Source organism: Siniperca chuatsi, linkage group LG7 (genome assembly GCF_020085105.1).
Source record: "Siniperca chuatsi isolate FFG_IHB_CAS linkage group LG7, ASM2008510v1, whole genome shotgun sequence".
NCBI lineage: Eukaryota > Metazoa > Chordata > Actinopteri > Centrarchiformes > Sinipercidae > Siniperca > Siniperca chuatsi.
In genome coordinates, this window is record NC_058048.1 from 13488524 (window position 1) to 13508280 (window position 19757).

The following is a 19757-nucleotide window of genomic DNA, read 5'->3' on the forward strand; positions in this document are numbered from 1 at the left end:
TTTATCCGTATTAAGTGGTCAAAAACAACGTTATACACCGCGCTTATAACAATATTTTATGTCAGAAATGGTTATTGGTATTGATTAAAAAAAAATACTTTTTCAATCATCTCTCAGCAAATCAAATTACATACTTCATGTGGGATAAGGCATTTTGATAGGCCTAAGCAACCAGGTCCCACAAACTGGTTCTGTCCAGGTCACAACAGATTCAAACACAACAGCTTTACAAATATTCATTTAGGCATGCAAAAACAAATGTACACTCAGTACACCACAGTTAATGTAATCAAAAGTATACGCATTAATGTGAGATCTGTAATATGATTGGTAGATCACAAACCTTTCTCTCAAAGAATAATGATTTTGGATGTACAGGTGTTCTCAAAACAATGTAAAATATGAGTCATCAAACTAACACCTGTGCAGATTTCATGCATGAAAACCATTCAGTGACAGTGCTAATACAAAATGCCCGACAACAAATTACAGACAATAAAACAGCAATACTGTTTCGACTCTAAAATACCGGAAAACATACAATACATTCAACCCATACTACATTCATTACCGACCCTCACTGTGTGGTCACAGGTTTGGATTAGAGAACGTCAGTGGAATGATAATCCAAATGATCTTTACACTTTCAAACTGTGACACACACAGCGAGGAATTACTAGAAAACTGCTGTCTTTATACATTTCAATTTCAACATGTATCAGTGCTTGCCAATACACTTTAAAGCCCACACATTAAAAAGGTTCATGTTTCTTAAATATCAAGTTCAACGCTGTTTTACGATCACATCATCACAGGTGAGAAACGGTACGACTCATTCCTTATTTTGTTCAAAATTTCTCTCTCAGGTTAATTAATAGACAAACAATGCCTCAGGCATTTAACTTCAATCAATGATTCACAGAAAAATCTAGAGAATAAGCAACTACACATAAACATACAACACAGCTGTGCAACATACAAACCATTGTCTTTAAAAATAACAACGTATAAAAACAGTGGTTTTGCATCTGGCCCATATAGAAATATCTCACAATTGCTTAGATTAGTGTATTATTGCATGTGCTAAGTCAGACAGTCAGATTGTAAAAAAGAAATAAATCAGACCTCGAAACATTGTAAAGCTGCCAATAAATTAACATGACATTACAACCTCAAACTGCATCTGCTGGTGTTTTTACTAGCACAATACTTGAACCATAATGCAGAATGTCATTTACTTGAAAGCTAAAATAATGAAACAAATTTAAATTATTTTTAAGTCAAAAGCCATGAACCTATTATGAAATTCAAGATCATAAGACTTGCAAACATTATATTTCAATACCCATTTTGTCCCATTTAATAGATTATACTTTTACTTACGATTGTGTGCTTTTAAATAGCTGTGTGATACTGATAGAAATCTCACAGTTGTGTGTGTGTGTGTGTGTGTGTGCGTGCACGCTAGTGTGTAGTAAGGTATGCAGCGAAGGAACAAAGAACCTGCAAAGAACACAACTATATATATATTTGTGTGTGTGTGTGTGTGTGTGTCCTTTAAGAGTATTTTATGTGATTGAAAATACAGAAGGTTTGTGTTACCAGAACAACTGGTTCCAAACCAGCGGCGGATGGAGAACATGACAGAGATCCCTATCGACTGTAAAACACAGTGCGAGAGTAGACCTGCTGGAATTAGTCAAAGTGGGTGCGTGCGGGGGGGCCTGGTTTGGCAGGTCAGTCAGGTTGAAGGATAAGCAGTGAGGTAGATTTTGACAGGTCACTGGGGCTTAGAAATGCCATTCCTGTCCATGAAGTCTTTAAGCCTGGTGGGAAAATCTGTCATAACTCCTGTGGCTCCCAAGTCAAACGCCCTCTGGAAGTCCTCCTCGTCGTTCAGCACCCAAACGTACACCTGAAACCAGATGCACACACACATCACACAGCGGAGGGAGTCACACAAAGCTCAAGAATGCGTTTGTACTCTAACAGCTGTGTTAGCCGCCACTCTGGCCTATTTTTGAACTTGTAGGAACCATGGACATTTCCCAGTAACTGCTCTTAACTACAGCATAACACAAACAGCTCTGATATTTTATACTATGTTAATCTTGGAAATAAAGATAATACAGATAAAGAGACTTAACCTTGACACAATTCTATATATGTCCCTAGTTGCTCTTAACTATGTATATGTCAACATTGGATACACTGCTGTATTAAAAAGCTCCCTATAATGTAAGGAAACAGGTTTGGAGCTCAGAGAAAGAGTGAAAATGAAAGAAACACTATGATAAATTGACTTAATAGGGAAGTGGCCACTGGTCATAATTATTCCCACACAGTGTGCATCTGCTACGTATTCAAACATCCGTATATAGTTTTTCTCTTTGTGAGGACTACTATAGAGGGTACATGACAGCAGCTTTACCTGTATTCCCCTGGCTGTTAGATGCTCAAACAGAGCTTTCCTCATCAGCAAACTGCACGAGAAAAATAAATACTCATCAGCAGGGAGAAACTGCAAGTAAAGCAAAGCTAGGGAGACGTTTAGTTGTACAACTGTGAAGGATTTGCATTAATCATGATCACACAGTAACGTATGTGTGTATTATTATGTAATGAGAATTCTTCCCAGTGTCCCCGAAAGTGCTCAAAATAGAGAAATATATACAAATACAAGTGAAGATCATTAAGCCACTGACATTAAAATAAAGAGGACAGAGGGATTTCAAATATTCAGACAAATTAGTGACTCACGTGTCTGCCAGCCAGGTGATGAATCGCTGACTCCTTGTTAATTTGTTAGGATCCTTAAGTCTGTAAAATCACACAGAAAAGTAAAAAAAAAACATTTACTCTGAGAGTCAATCATTAACTAAAGTAGACGTAAACGTACACAACAAATGTCAAACAAAAACAACAAAGCTTAATCACATAATAACTTGTGAGCACATTAAACACAACAGATTGATGTTACATGTACGTACAGTAAAACTGTAACTGTAACTGTAACTGTTTGAGGAGGGTAATAAGTATTAAGCAACTATTCAGTACAACATAAATAGTCTGGTGGCCTTTAATAGAAGTGTAATAAAGGAAATCACTTAATCCTTAATGAATGTTTGGCATGTATAATCTGCTCTGTGACCTCGATCCTTATGATCCACTAACACACTCTCTCCAGGCGAGGGGTGTGAATGTTTTTTATGACTTAAATTAGTGAGTGAGATCCTCTTTCAGACAGCACTGTGGCCAAGATACCAGAGACAGAAAGGACAACCAGTGAGCAAAGTGTAGCGGGTACACCTGAGCCGAGGAAGTCTCGCAACCTTTTAAAACCTAAATAAAAAATTAAAAGTGCATTTAATTAAAGTCGCATCATGTGTGTAACTTTTAAAAATCCACTATAATATCAACGGCAGGCCAAGGTTCTCACTTTAGGAGGAAATAATTAAATAATTAACTATTCCACACAAACAATTCTAAGCACAAGGTCCACTTACAGGAACATTTTCCAGAGCTTTCAGCCACATCTCCTTCATCAGCAGATAAAGTTGGTTTATACAGTTGTGGAAGTGTGGAACTTCTGTCACCCGCTGACGCCCCTGTCTCTGTTCAAGGTTTGTCCCTGGTGTCTGATGAAGGCCATAAGATGCGGCTGAAAGGTCAGGAAATTTCCCAGTAATAAGACCTTGCGCTAAGTTTTGTTTTGGTAAAACTACTACTTTCAAGGTTGATACGTAACTTTTAAGCTCAACTCCACAAATAGTTCACTCTTGAAAACAAGGTATCATCATTTAAGTTTCTAAAATATAAACGGAGAAATAAAATTGTAGCATTAAGAGAACAATTTAATATAATTAATAAGCAGCAGCTAAAATGTGTTGACAATGTCAATTTAACCTTTTAAGATAAGATTTTAGACTAGTAATTTGTGGCTGTATCTTTGCTCACAGCACTTTGACTGGGACTTGAGCCACAGTAAAGGGGAGATGAAATTCTTACCTCAACCTTTGACCTGCTGTTATCAAATGTTGTTTACTTGTAGATGGGTATTGAGCAGTAAGTGTAGTGTTACTGTTGTATCTTACTGACAAACTAGAACTGTAGAGGACTTGTATCTGTGTCGTGCTGTACAACAACCGACAGCGTTACTGAGAGCTGATGCAGCTGCTGACCCTGACCTAACCTATCCTGGAAGCTGTTCTTTCCAAAAGCTGAATAAGTGCATCTTGTTTTAATTTGATCCTATTCGTATTTTTATGTGTACCTACTTGGTGATAATAGAGGGCATGGGGATCTCCAGAAACTGCTCCTTGAGGGGAACAAAGGGCAGAAGGCCGGTGTAGAAGAGGCCTAACAGCTGCAACACTCTGGGGAGGCTGAACAACACAGGAATACGAGGGTTCTACAAAACACAAACACACAACCTGAATTTAGGGTCAACTCCCTTAAATTCAGTCACTACTGGTGATAAGTGATGGTATGCATCAACGATATCAGGGTCCTGAGATAATTGATCTGATTCTACATTTGATTGAAAAACAGGAAATTGATCAGAAGATGATTTTTTTAAGATATCTGAAATTTACTCTACAGTATAGTATATAACAGATTTAGTACGTGCATTGAAAAGTGCACAGTTCCTGCTTTCTGTGGCAATTATCCATGAGAATATAAGGCCTACTAGATGGACATAATACTATTACTGGTAGCAAGTGGGTTTTTAAAGGGAGATTGACTCCCTGAATTGACTGGACTTAAGGTAAACTGAATTTTACATTTCCTTTAAATGTACCTCTTTGTAACACTTCTTTACAATCTGGTTTCTGGCGTTGCCCCAGACAGTCAGATGCTCTCTGTCGTACTTAACGACCAGCTCAGAGACCTGCAAGGATTAACAAGTCATTATTACAGAAACTCCATATAATACACAGTACACAGGTGTGAAACATAAATCAGAAATGTTATGTTGCCATTCCATATGACTTATTAGCAATCAATTTGTGACTACTGAGGAGCACACGTACTCCTTAAAGTTATAAAGTAAAAACTGCATTTTGAGGATATTGGGGCAAAAGTACAATGATGGATCTTAGCTTCAGTATCTGCCTGTTTATATACACCTTTTATACACAATGAGGTAACCACTAATGCTGCTTTTAAGGACATATAAGTTATTAAAAAAAACCATCTAAAAATATGGGAATAGCAACTGCTGGTAAGTAGACATGGCATGGGAAAGTGGCAAACAAAAAGAAACAGAGAAAATGTTGTTTTATAAGAGGGTTAAAGTACCAAAAGAAAAAAAAACAGGACACACACACACACACACACACACACACATACACACACACACACACACACACACACCTTCTTGATGAGTGTGTCGTTGTTGACCTTGATGTCAATGTTGACAGGGGTATTAGGAAATGCATCAAAAATGTCCCTGAGGAGAGGGATGCGGTTGTCCTCTCCCCCCTCGCAGAAACACTCTGCACAGACAAGGACAAGACGAAATCACAGTCAGCTTCCGATTGCACTCAGTATGATGGGTGGGGGGCGCCTTGGCCCAAGTGTATTAATCATTTCAACTGTGGTATGTGGGTGGCGTTAGCTTTGTAGCAATCACACCAGTCATGGGTATGTTACGTGATGCTCACCCCTCTGAAAAGTTACACCCAGCTTGCAGAGGTACGGAGGGAGCTCCTGCAAAGAGCACACAGCACTCAATGTTAACAGACAAGAATATAGCGAATAGTCAGAGGATATGCCATCAGGTCAGGTTCAGAGATGGCGTGATGTGTGTGACTGAGAGTGTTCATATTAATGACATTTTAGAAGAGACAGGAACCCAGCAAAGACATGCCAAAGCAAGATTAATGTAAAGAACTCTGTGCTTCTCTGTACTACAACGCCAAAGAGCAGTAAAACTGTGAACCTAAGCTTCAGTTCCACAAATGTCATTTTGGAATTAAACTGTTTAGTTGCATTTATCAGCGTCATTTTTGCTGATATGAAGTTTAACTATTAGTTGTGATTTCTGACCTTGAAGCACTGGAAGCTGCACTTTGTAAGGCTTCTCAGGAAAACAAGATCTTTGCTTTGTTAACCATTAAAAGTACAGGCCATCAAAGATTTGTAGAACAGAACAGAGCAGAGCAGAAATCCTAAGGAGCAAGAATGAATCCACTGACTCACCAAAAATTTCTGCAGGATTGGATTTTTTTTTTATAAAACCAGGCAAAAGTTCATCGTGTGACATATCAGGTGACTTGGTGTGGACTTCACCTGATTAAGGCACATGATCCATCAATGCTGTTACCTCATTTACATGAGTCTATACACACACACACACACACACACACACACACACACACACACACACACACAAACATGTAACTGTTGTTTGAGTTGGTTAGTTGTTATCTCAAATATTTGTGGACCTCTTGACCTCTGTGTCTTTTACATGTTAAGGTGCCCTGGGGAGTTTTCGTGTGAACAAACAAAAGTTAATCATTACAGTGTTAATCATTACAGTGTTTTGTTTGTATGTTTGACGTGTAACAAACATGCTGAATGCATTTTCTTTCTCAGAAAACATTTGCAAAGCAGATTTTTCTGCATTGTTTACATCCATGTTTATTAGCTTACAGTCTTCTTCTTCCCTGCCTTCGCGGGCGTATTGCTGCATATCTTAGCATGTTACTGCCATAGACTGATCAGTGAAATAGTGTGAAACCATTGACAGAAATGTGTACCGCATCCTCATGCACATGCACGAGACAAACTAAATGGAGACCCACGCATAGAAAAACAGCTCCATAGCGCTACTAGAAGTCTAAAACTCCACAGGGAACCTTTAATGCAGGATGCAAAATAAACAAATGTTTTTTGATAATTACATTATCCAATTAATTAAATGATCATTAACATTGTCCTTTTTTCATTTTGCCAAGAAAAAGGAAAAGGGACAACCAAGCAATTCATAGAGCTGAAATGGAGATCAGGAGATAGAGAAATAACTAAACCTTTACTGTCAGATATAGAATTGGGATGACCAAAGAGATATTGCAGAGCAGTAACTCACAGTGTAGGCCATGTCGGAGATGTAGGCGTTGATGCCAGTGGACCTCTGCAAGTTGGCGTCATGTGAAACCACTACCTGTTCATCTTTCGTCAGGTGGCAGTCCAACTCCAGCATGTCTGTGCCAAGATCCACAGCGCTGCATAAACCAACACACAGTACACATATTATATTCATCACTGTACCTGGGAGACTCCACTGACTTTTATTGTTAAGGTCAAACAAACAGTCACCAACAGTGACGGTATGAAACATAGGATGTACAAATTCAGTAAAATCATAAAGCACTTAACTTCCCACTCCATTTATCAATCAATCAGAAATAACAACAGCAGTATATCATCTGAGGCTTTGACATGAACAGTTATACAGGCATCGCAGACAGACAAAACAGACCGTGGTCACAAACTGATCACTACCAAGCTCAGATGACACACACTGCCCACAGTCACAAGTACAAGCACCAGTTATGTCACACATATACATGCAAAAATCAAAGAAAGAGCTTTGTCATTGTGACTAAGGTTTCTACTCACTGCTTAAAAGCTGCCATGGTGTTTTCCAGGTTTTCACCTGCTCCTGCAAAGCAACAGTGCAGTGTTTTCTTTATATTTGCATTACTGTGGGACCCACAGCTGGAACATTGCCCTCACTGCCAGAAAAGGCCAAAGAAGACCAAGTGTGTGGTCACGTTATTGAATTTCCTGTAACAACTACTGCAGCATACCAGACAATAAACAGCAGTGACAATCCTTTATAATGGAAGCACTGTAATAAAAACACTGCAATATAACCAAAACCATGCATATACAAAACAGCCTGATCAGAGGTGGATAAAGTAGCCAAACACTGAACAGTAGGACTATTCTTACTTTATAAGTAATTATCTCGCTCTTAGTGAGAACTTAAACTAGTCCAAATAACTTGAGTCAGAGCAAGAAGCTATCTAATTAGCAAAAACATAATTACACATCACAATTACACAACGTACGCTAACTACTGAAAAATAAGTTACAAATTGAATTGGAACTGGGGATAAATTGTCATGGACCCTTGTACTTGAGGGGAATTTGGAGAGAAGGACAAAAATCAAACATGATCACTGCTGAAATCAGAACGACTGACTCACCTCCACGATGGGAAATGTGCCTGCTGAGAAAAGTCTCTCGCTTCCTCCGGTGCAAAAGATACGGACATTTCAGCAGCAGGGCAGAGGTGAGCACGTAGCCCGTTACTGTTGACAGGACATACACAGCAGCACACATCTCCTGTCAGTCAGCTGGAAAACAAACACAACACAATCAAAGTTAATATCAACAGTTAAGCAGGATATCAACAGACTCACAGGCTGTGTCCATCAGAAATATTGAGTTGAGTTTAACAAATTTTTCAGGAACAGTGAGAGCAGAGCTGCCACTAATATGTATTTTCCAATTAATTAATCACTACATAAAATACTAAAAATGGTCTTAACAGCACAAACCCCAAATTATCCCATTTATATTGATAGATTATATTAAGATAATAAAGTCTCTGGAAGTGAGGATATATATATAAATAAATAACAAACATTTTGAATTCATACATCACAAATTATGGAAAATGATTTACCCATTATCAAAATTACAATCTATTATTTGTGTCAATCATATAGAGTTAATCATACAGGCTCTGTGTGAGATACAGGTATTAAATGCCAGGAGGAAACTGAGGCTGTGTGATTTTCAGACTGTGATTTCCCCACCAACATTATTAAGTTAGCCTTTACACAGTTATGCTCGATCATAAAAGGCTAGCACTAAAGAGCAAATGATCCTGCCGTCAAAGGGGACAGAAAGCCACAGCAGCCTCACAGACAGCACATTTCAGCTGCTCAAAATATTTAATATTTAAAGTTTCAGCTTTTATTGTCGCACTGTCACTCTGTCTACTCAGGCTCTCATTCATTGTCAGCGGGACAGTTTGTCTTGTTTTCAGCGTCGGAGAAAGGGTTTAAAGTCAGGTAATACATTAGATAACATTAAGGACATCCTTTCTCCCTAACTACACACTGTTACAACAACTGTGAAATGACAACAACGTTGACCAGCTTACTGACGATAGTGTACTAGCTAAATTAAGCTAGCGTTAGCTGAGCTGCGGTTGAACTCACAAGATGAAATCTTACCTTTGTCATCAAATTGTTTTGGTTGTCTTTATTTTTTCGTGTCGACTAACCTTGGTAGTCCCAGTATGAGTTAGTTAGTGTCCAGAAATCTGTACAGCATGCTACTTTGTATGAGGATACACAGTTGAACCGGCCTCTTCACCGCCGCTCCAGTGAGCTTTGCACCACACAGCTGTATCTGACAAAACACTGACCGGCCACTGTCAGCTCCACGCGCATGCGCCATCCTGTGCTCCTCCAAAGCGTCAACAATGACACTTCCGCCCGAATATTTCAGAATAAAAGCGGCACTTCAACAAATCTTAACTAACTACATTATTGGGCGTCTCAGCCTTTTTGTCCGGTGTAATGCTGACATGGTGAGTAGAGTAAGAAAACAAGTAACAACCCTAAGTAACAAATTAAGAAACAATGAAACACTTTTTGTTACTGTCAGAGAAAAAGATATCATTAAGGTTACATTAACTTAAGGTTTTTCCAAGTAACAAAGTTATTTTACACCCAAGGCCAGATGGGAACCTGTACAAGACATTCAGGAACCAGTTCCTTGCCTACTCCTTGTATCAAAGTAAGGTCAAAGTACTTGAAATACATTCATGATTCAAACTTTTCTAAATCATACCAAAGCCTGATCAGTGTTTCTTTCATCTGGAACACACAGGTTTTGTTCAGTGTCTGCAGTGCTATTATCAGAGTGGGTGTCTGTACAGACTACGAGCTCTGGGAGAAAGACACAACATGGATCTGACCGTGGGTGAGATGCACAGCAACACGCCAAGGACACGGAATACAGACGCACTCAGTCTGACATTTCATAACTAAAAATGTTTAGAAACAATTTTGAGAACCAGTGATGCTCCATCAGACATCATGTCTGGGGCTCCTTGTCGTTGCTGGGGGGGGTGTTTTCTTCTGTAATGATGATCACTGCAGTTTGTTTTTCTTAAACTGGTAGGTGTGATGATAAATCACAGGCCAGCAGAAGTATAGCAACAGTAGTATTTTGACATCAAAGATAAATTGCACAGTTGACACTTGTCAGTCAGAGTTTCTTCAAGACCAGGGTAGAAAAAATGGCTCACATGCTACTTACATACTTAACTGTAACACTAAGTACACTATTACACACCTGTACATACTGCATATAGCCTACCTACCTGTTCAAACCTGTGTGTATTTAGACTCATTGTATAGTTATCCTCAATGCCAATCTATACAACTCCAGTTTAGCACCTTGCCATACTAATAGAAGACAAAATGCAGTCTTGCATTAACCATGTACAGCAGGGTATTATCATTATCATCAGTATATATCATTATCATTATATATACTGTATGTAGAATCCTGTTTATTTTTTGTTTTAGTTTAGTTTCTAGCTAAGATTTTTGTTATTCATGTTTTGCAATTTTATTTCTTATCTACTCCTTTGAGTGTCATTATGTCCTTTGTGATTGACATCTCTATCTACCTATCTATCTTACAAAACATCACACAAAACATAAATGCATTAAATTATTATTACACATCACAACATGCAGGACAGAGTACAGGCCAGCAAATGTGTATATATGTATACATATAAATTATATATATATTCTTTTTTTTTTTACATCTTATTAAGTTTAATTAAAGGCAAATTGTACAGTGTTAAGACACTACTCTGACTGGCTGCTGTCAGTCTATTGTGTGCAGGCTTTACAGTTTAAAAGAAAACATTGCATTTTCATATCAAGCTATTTAATTAATTAATTAAAAAAATGAATTATTGTTTCCACCAACTTGTCATTTGTGCCGTCAAATTACAACAGCCAAAACAGTGTGGAGGTGGAACAGTAAGTTGATAACTGATTTAGTCCTGTCCTCCACCAGATGTTGCTAATGTGCAGCTGTGTAAGTGACAAACAAAATATAAAGAAAGATAAGATGTACAAAAGCAACATCTAGCTACAGGGAGCTGGGTGAAGCATGGCAAAGGTTAAAATGTAGACCTCTAATCATTTTATCTCTGTGAATGATAACTGATCAATGTGATAACTAGAGAATTTACACAGAACAATGTCCAAGTCAAAATGTTGCACATTTGTACCAGTCAAAGTTCACTTTATGCAATAAACCGTCCGTGGAGATGTGATACACACCCTAGAGAGAAATACTTCAACATAGCATTATGTCCAAGCCATTGGTGGTTAAACAATTATAAAACCTTACTGGTTTTTCTTTCAAGTGGGTCTAAGTTTGCTGCCAGTATAGTTAGTGTTCACAAAATGCCTCAATGCTTAACAGTCGTTCTGGAGGAGTGGAAATGTCTGGAAGAAGAGTATCAACAACTTCAGGTAAGAAACGCCCCAAAATCAGTATCAGATTATTCTCATAAAGCAGTTGTATAAGTCGTGCTTAACATACTTTTTGTTTGCTCTTAAAACGTCCATATGTCTGCTTGGTTTTACGTTAAATATCTTGGTTGTGCTCCAGATTGTAATCCACCATATTCCAAAAAAGTTGAAATGCTCCTTGTAATCTACATTTTCTTTGGTCATTGATGTAACCCCACGTTCTTCTCATCAAGGAGACGCACAGAATGTACTTACAGAAACTGGATGAAATTTCCAAACTACAAAACAACTGCTCTTCCTCCATTTCCAGTCAGCGCAAAAGACTGAAGGAGGTGTCCCACCTAGTGAAAAAGTAAGTTTACACACACACATACACATTTACATGGACACACAGATTTATTTACGGATAGATACAGTTAATCCGGTCATACACACATACAGTGCTGCTAAAGTTTGTGAATGTTCTGTATTTCTGCATAAAAGTGACCTAAAATGTGATCAGATCTTCATCCTGTCATGGTTTTGGGTTTTTGTCCTGTTATTTCCTGTTTTATTTTGTAATATTCTCCCTCCCTCTTGTTTCTGGCAATTTTGCTTCCTGTCTTTGATTGCTTTCATTGTTTTCTCCTGTGTCAGTTGGTTCCACCTGTGTCTTGTTGTCTCCCCTACCTGACTGTATTTAGTCTGTGTTCTTCCACTGTTCTGTGTCAGATGGTTGTTGTACCTCTGTCAAGTGTCGTGGGTTATTGGTTCCCTTGTACTTTACGTGTCTGGATTTTTGGCTTTTGCCTGCTCACCATTGGACTTGTGTTTCTGTTTTGGACTGCTTACTTGCTGAGTGTTGTTTTACCTGCTAATTCAGTGTAAGCCTTTTGTTGTTAATAAATAGTGATCTGCATCAGCTCTGCCTGCTAGTCTGTGTTTGGGTCCTGTTCCCTGCATTCCCTGTTTCCCAGCTTGGCTAATCGGAACACATCCAAGTCCCATGACCCAGTTTAAAAAAAAATAAAAAAAATTCATTATTTGACAAAATGATCCAACATTAATGTCTTCAGGAAAAAATATGTGAACCTCCAGGATTATTAGTTCATTTAAAGGTGTAATTGTCGAGTCATGTCTAGAGTTAAGTGTTTCTATCAATGGGATGACGATCAGGTGTGAGTTTAGAGGTCCCTGCCTTATTGAAAGAAAAGAAACCCTGTTTTTTTCACTATCAAAGTCCGGTCTTGCTCACACACGTTTGTGCAAGTGTGCCACTATGATTAAAGGAGAGTTCAGACAAAGTTGTTGATGGTCAACAGGCTGGAAAAGGTTACAAAACCATTTCTAAAGAGTTTGACCTTCACCAGTCCACCGGCAGGCAAATAATGTACAAATGGAGGAAATTCAACACCATTGTTACTCTCCCCAGGAGTGGTCGACCAACAAAAATCACTCCAACAGCAAGTTGTGTAATACTCGAGGAGGTCACAAAAACCCCCCGGGGTAACATCTAAGGATCTACAGGCCTCTCTTGCATTGGCTAACATCAGCGTTCATGAGTCTACCATCAGACAAACACTGAACAAGAATGGTTGGTGTGTATGGCAGGATACCAAGGAGAATGCCACTACTCCCCAAGAAGAACATTGTTGCCTGTCTAAAGTTTGCTCAAGGCCACTTGGATGAACCAGAAGGCTATTGGAAGAATGTTCTGTGGACGGATGAGTCCAAAATCAAACTTTTTGGTTTAAATGAGAAGCGTTGTGTTTGGTGTAAATCAAACACTGCATTCTAGTAAGAACCTCATTACAACTGTGAAGCACGGTCGTGGGGACAGCATCGTGGTATTATGCTGCTTTGCTGCCCCAGGACCATGGCGGCTTGCAATAAGTCACGGAACTATGAAAAATTCTACAGGACAATGTCAGGGTATCCATTCGTAAACTCAACAAGCTCAACAAAAGGTGGCTCATACAGCAAGACAATGACCAGAAGCAGTTTTGTAAGGGAATGGGCACAAATTCCTCCAAGCTGAGGTGTGGGACTGATCAGCAGTTTCAGAAAATGTTTAGTTGAAGTTATTGCTGCTCAAGGGGGTCACACCAGCTACTGAAAGTAAAGGTTCACATACTTTTTCAAACAAAGACAATTAATGTTAATGATAATGATAATTTTACTCAATACAAAATGAAAAAAGTACGTTTTTTTGTGTTATTTGTTTAACAGTGTCCTCTTCATGTATTTTTAGGACTTAGCTTAAGATCTGATCACATTTATGCAGAAATACAGAAAATTCTAAAAGGTTCACAAACTTTCTAGCAGCACTGTATATGCACAAAAAAACTCTTACTGATATGGAAAAAGTGGACCTCTCTCAGCTCGACACACGCACGCGTCATCTTGTATCAATGATACAGACCAATCTTATGCACTTATATCATCCATCAGATGCAGCACAGGACCATCAGGAGAAGATGCTAAGACCTTGGATGACATAAAAGAGAAAATAAAGACGCGACCAAATGCTTTCTTTGAAATGGAAGCTTTCCTTCCCCAGAGAAATGGGTGATGACTTCTATTTAATTAAAAGGCCCCAAAATACAAGTTGATGCTCTGATTAAAATACATAAAAACAGGTAAATTACATGTATTGCCTTTATATAAAGTTAAATAACAAGAATAATATAATTGTTTCATTATTGCAGGTTGTACCTCACTCTGGTTCTTGGAAATGTGAATGTCACTCTTCTCAGCAAGCAGTCAAAGTAAGCAATGGCCATCAGAGCCAACACACAAGCTGCATATCAAGTCCACTTTTTATTTGCATGGTAACATTCGTCCTGTTAAACAAAATTTTTTCAGCCAGTACTTCTTTAGATTCATCTGTGTACTTTCACTCAGTGAGATTATTTATCACAGAGTCCTGATCCAATCACTGATGCTCCAATAGTCCAATAAGCACTTTAAAAGAATATTGAAAAGATCCCTTATTTCCCTAAATCAAACATTTCCTTGGCTGATGAATTGCTGCCTATGTCATTAGTTTTGAAACGCCTTGTACTGTATATTGAGACCTGAATTTGTCACATCCCTGTCAGGTTTGCCTACAAAGATGAATATGAGAAGTTCAAGCTGTACCTCACAGTATTCCTGCTGCTGTTCTCCTTTATATGCTACTTCTTTGTGAGCTACAGGTAAGCATCAGCATCATCGCACATCACAGCTACATGGACACTGCATGTACTGTGTGTCTAAATCCAGCGCTTCTTCTTATGTCCCTGACTTTAGATTTCTTGATGCAATCCTCCATTTCCTGCTGGTGTGGTACTATTGTACATTAACTATCAGGGAAAGCATACTCATCACCAACGGCTCCAGGTCAGCCCTATACCACCCTTTCAATCATCTTACCAAAATAATGAAAATGCAATAACCATATTTTTCAGAAATAAAATGTATTCTACCTTTCACTTTTTACATTATTAAAGGAAACTTATTATTGCTCAAGCAAATATTTTTCTTTAAGCAAGTCACTTTAATGTATGTGTAAAAACATACAATCTAAATATCTAATAAAATGTGTCCTGCATCATAGAATCAAAGGCTGGTGGGTTTTTCATCACTACGTCTCAGCCTTTTTGTCCGGTGTAATGCTGACATGGTGAGTAGAGTAAGAAAACAAGTAACAACCCTAAGTAACAAATTAAGAAACAATGAAACACTTTTTGTTACTGTCAGAGAAAAAGATATCATTAAGGTTACATTAACTTAAGGTTTTTCCAAGTAACAAAGTTATTTTACACCCAAGGCCAGATGGGAACCTGTACAAGACATTCAGGAACCAGTTCCTTGCCTACTCCTTGTATCAAAGTAAGGTCAAAGTACTTGAAATACATTCATGATTCAAACTTTTCTAAATCATACCAAAGCCTGATCAGTGTTTCTTTCATCTGGAACACACAGGTTTTGTTCAGTGTCTGCAGTGCTATTATCAGAGTGGGTGTCTGTACAGACTACGAGCTCTGGGAGAAAGACACAACATGGATCTGACCGTGGGTGAGATGCACAGCAACACGCCAAGGACACGGAATACAGACGCACTCAGTCTGACATTTCATAACTAAAAATGTTTAGAAACAATTTTGAGAACCAGTGATGCTCCATCAGACATCATGTCTGGGGCTCCTTGTCGTCGCTGCTGTAATGATAGATGTGGATGTGGGAGTAAAAACACTTGAAACTCTTGTCTGCTGTGTGTTTTTAGAAGGATTTCAGTCGTGGATGTGGAAAGGGCTGACATTTCTTTTGCCGTTCCTCTTTTTTGGTCATGTGAGTACAATGTGTGACGCATTGATTTTTCTCTGAACTTGAGTAATTTCCTCTAACTACTCCTTAGTTTGCATTAAAAATCATGTTTTGTCATGGTTTAGACTGGATGACACAGAAAAGCTGATCAAAAAAATGCTGATGTCATTTTGACTTAAAATTATTCTGTGTATTTGGGCCAGTACAATTACTTAAGTGCTGTATTTAAGTTTTAGTTTTGAGGTACTTGCACTTTACTTGAATATTTCCATTTAATGAAACTTTATACTTCTACTCCACTACATTTAGATTAAGATTTTATACATACAATATATGAAAGGTTTATAAAATACAACATATTGTTAAAGGTTAAACCAATGGTTCCATACTGTTTTGTGGGGATGATAGGGATCACATTTCAGATGAAGAATATTCTCCAAAATATAGATTTTTGTAGTAGAACTTAGTTTTTTTCTTCTGTCCTGCCCCATTTATCATCTCACGGCCCCTCAGATATATCTTGTGACCCTCTGGAGGGGGCCCGACCCCTATGTTGGGAACCACTGGACTAAATGTTACACAGAGTAGTTAGAAATAGCTCCACCTCAACCAACTACAAAGGTAAAATGCTGTTTACACATTAATGCAGTATTTACAGTCTAATAACATTATGCATAGGTTTTAATAACATATCAGTCACAGGGATCATTTCTCTGCAGAATGACTACTTTCACTTTTGATTCTTTAAGTAGCTTTTGCTGATAACTGTACTTTTCTGTACTTTTACTTAAGTGGGATTTTTAATTGCAGGAGTTGTAATGGAGTATTTTTAGACTGTGGTACTTTCACTTAAGTAAAGGATCTGACTACTTATTCCACCACTGATTTATGCAAAACAATGTTTAGGTTGCAAACTACAGTATATTCATTCACTTTTTACAAAACGAACCCTTAAGTCGTCATGTTTTGTCTTGTAGTTCTGGCAGCTCTTCAATAGCATCTCACTTTTCAGAATGGCTCAGCTCCCAGACTGTAAAGAATGGCAGGTCAGTGCTTTGAAGGTCATCAAGTTTTATCATTTCACTCTGTTCCTGCTTTTATAACAGTTAAAAAATATGCTGTATCTATTCATCTTCTATCAACACAGCATTAACACTTCCTATTTGCTTACAATGTATGTTTACAGGACTGGAGGGCTTATTATCTATATGGCTAGAACACTGTGTTCACATTTTATCAAATATATTACTGACGGTCTAGTGTAACTTCAAATTGTACTTAAGTAGTTTTTGTGTCTATTTTTAATTTTTTTTTCTCTGTGAAATCAGCCTCATGAATTATATTATGAGCTGTCATGCTTACTCACGTATTGTTCTCGGTGTTCCACGTGATGCCAGGTCTTGATGTGTGGTCTCTGCTTCCTTATTCTCTTCATGGGAAACTTCTTCACCACGATCGCTGTGGTCCGTCAGAAGCTGAAGAGCAGGAATCAGAAACCAAAGAGTTTGTGATATATACTAATAAAAAAAAAACGACATGTCTACAAAATGTTGTCTCACATGCTCCTCTCCAAATTAAAGCTCATCATTATTGTCATCCTTAACATTATTTGCTATGTTCAGTAGTTACTATGTACAATATACAGTAGATACAGGAATATTAATTTTTTTTATCAATAATCAATCACCATTAAAGGTTAAATTATTCTCCAGGACACCTCCATGTTCTTATCTTTGTATAATAAGTGAAATTACTCTCATAGGAAAAGACAATGAATAAAAGAATCACAGTCCAATAAAATATATCCTTTTACAGACATACTGTCCTCTGTGAAGTGATTTTTTAGTACTTCTACATATCTTGTGCTTGTGCATACATTTGTCTGAATGTGTTTGAACGCAGCCCTTTATTCATTTTTTGGCCTTTTATCTGGTTCAGTTCAAGTTTGGTGTGTAAAGTCAGAGTTTCCCTGCAGGGATTAAAAACCCCATCCCATTTTATCTCATTATGTTACATTAGACATTTATTTTCTTTAGCTAATGATGCAAAATGCAGCCTTATCTAAAGATGGAACCAGTTTGTAGCTTGGTTCATTCACTCACGCTGCAGCAGGACTTCTAACTGGTACCAGAAAAAGAGACAGCATTACACCGGCACTAGCATCCCTGCACTGGCTACCCGTCAAATACAGGATTGATTTTAAGGTTCTTTTATTTGTTTTTAAAGCCACACATGGGCTGGCACCCCAGTACATTTCAGAACTTCTCTGCCCCTATTCCAACTCTAGGCCTCTCAGATCTTCACAACAATTGTTTTTTACTGTTCCACAATCGAGCCTAGTGGGTGAGGGAGATCGTGCCTTTGCAGTGGCAGCTCCAAAGCTTTGGAATAGCCTTCCGCTCTCGATCAAATGTTCACCCTCCATTGACACTTTTAAGACAAATCTCAGGACCTACATGTTTTCAATGCCCTTCAATGGATGCTCATAGTGGTTTAGGTATTTTATAATACTTTTGTTTTTATAAATTGATCTTACAAGTTTTATTCTGTTTCTGTTTTGCGTTTTTGCACATATTTTGATATTGCCTTGTATTCTATCATTGCTATTTATTATCATTTATTTTTCACTTTCACTATATAAGTAAATTTGATTTGATTGGATTTGATGACTCATGTATTGTATTTAAGTACAATTTTAAAGTACTTTATCTAAGCATTTCCATTTTCTGTTACTGTACACTTCTATTTCACTACATTACAGAGGGAAATACTGTATATATTATTCCAAAACATTTACCTGAAAGCAAATAGTAACAAGTTATTTTGTGTATTAAGATTTTATGTACAAAACCTGTGATGATCTTATAAAATAAGATTAATTGTTGTAGATTACCCATCAGTCTAAAGAATTTCAAATTAGCTCCACCTCTGCCAGCTACTATAACAAATCAGAAATAATAATCAAATATCATACAATATAACACTGTGGCAGTGGTTAAAGAAGTATTTAGATTGTTTACTTAAGTAAAAGTAGTAATACCATGCTATAAAAGTACCTGTATTCAAATGTTTACTTTAAGGTACAAGAGTATTAGTAACAAAATGTACTTAAACTATCAAAAGTAAAAGTCATTGTGCAGAATGGCCCCTGTCAGTGTTATATTAGTGTACATTTTCGCATCGTTGTTATTGATATATTTATATGTTAGCAGTACTTAACTGTTGTCATTTCAAGGTGGAGCTCATTTTAATAGCCTTATGTACTATTTGGTAGCTTGTATCAATGCTTCATACTTTATAAATTGATTTAGTGATAAAAATCTCAATCTGAAAAGTAACTACAGCTGTGAAATAAATGGAGAGGAGTAAAAAGTTGGACTGTCTGAAATGTATTGGAATAGAGGTATAAAGTATAAGCTAGATAGACAAATAGATAAGAGTACTTTATTAATCCCAATGGGAAATTGCAGAAAAACAAGCTAAAAACAACATAAGGAAACACAAAGAGGTAAAAAAGAAGATGTAAATATAAAAACAAAGAACTAAAATCTTGACTAGAAATTGAACTAAAACTAAAAACTAGGACAATACTCTAAACATATGCAATGATAGTGCCTGGTAATATTATGTACATGGTAAGTCCAGTAGATGCTATACAGTATATTGTCATGTAGTGATCTGGCAAAGTGCTTCATTTGAATTGCATAGGTGAGTATGGGGAATAATTACAGTGAATCTATATAAACACACACAGTGTAGATGAAAATACTAATAAGTGAAGTTCAAAATTGTACTTAAGTACTTTACTTGAGTAACTGCACCAAGTTACGGGGTCATTCTACTCCCAAATGAGTACTTGTACTTTTGTTACTTCAAGTA

The 19757-nt window shown here is 37.5% G+C and overlaps 2 protein-coding genes and 1 long non-coding RNA gene across 6 annotated transcripts; 2 read left to right on the forward strand and 1 right to left on the reverse strand.

The window, feature by feature from the left end:
• Positions 1–43: 43 nt before the first annotated feature.
• gdpd1 (glycerophosphodiester phosphodiesterase domain containing 1) lies at positions 44–9457 on the reverse strand. 3 transcript variants are annotated; one of them, XM_044202159.1, is made up of 11 exons: positions 9308–9457; positions 8220–8369; positions 7627–7669; positions 7094–7229; positions 5667–5712; positions 5377–5498; positions 4802–4891; positions 4278–4411; positions 2761–2820; positions 2432–2483; positions 44–1915 (listed from the first exon to the last, which is right to left on the reverse strand). In XM_044202159.1, exons 2-11 carry the CDS (start codon positions 8353–8355, stop codon positions 1781–1783), a joined length of 954 nt encoding a protein of 317 aa, XP_044058094.1. In that variant the 5' UTR covers positions 8356–8369; positions 9308–9457; the 3' UTR covers positions 44–1780. The 3 variants fall into 3 exon arrangements, with proteins under 3 accessions (XP_044058094.1, XP_044058093.1, XP_044058095.1); XM_044202158.1 differs by having other exon boundaries at positions 9258–9454; XM_044202160.1 differs by lacking the exons at positions 5377–5498; positions 5667–5712 and having other exon boundaries at positions 9258–9446.
• An 85-nt stretch (positions 9458–9542) lies between these two features.
• LOC122878791 lies at positions 9543–10129 on the forward strand. Its single transcript, XR_006378536.1, has 3 exons — positions 9543–9616; positions 9764–9825; positions 9919–10129. It is a non-coding gene; the product is annotated as an uncharacterized LOC122878791 (long non-coding RNA).
• Positions 10130–11337: 1208 nt separating this feature from the next.
• On the forward strand, positions 11338–17696 carry LOC122878787 (ion channel TACAN-like). 2 transcript variants are annotated; one of them, XM_044202156.1, is made up of 12 exons: positions 11338–11591; positions 11825–11943; positions 14022–14138; positions 14279–14338; positions 14672–14767; positions 14862–14951; positions 15169–15234; positions 15382–15443; positions 15537–15629; positions 15838–15902; positions 16856–16924; positions 17276–17696. In XM_044202156.1, the coding sequence occupies exons 1-12, from the start codon at positions 11523–11525 to the stop codon at positions 17387–17389; spliced, it is 1020 nt and encodes a 339-aa protein (XP_044058091.1). In that variant the 5' UTR covers positions 11338–11522; the 3' UTR covers positions 17390–17696. The 2 variants fall into 2 exon arrangements, with proteins under 2 accessions (XP_044058091.1, XP_044058092.1); XM_044202157.1 differs by lacking the exons at positions 11338–11591; positions 11825–11943 and adding an exon at positions 12219–13609.
• The last annotated feature ends 2061 nt before the right edge of the window (positions 17697–19757 follow it).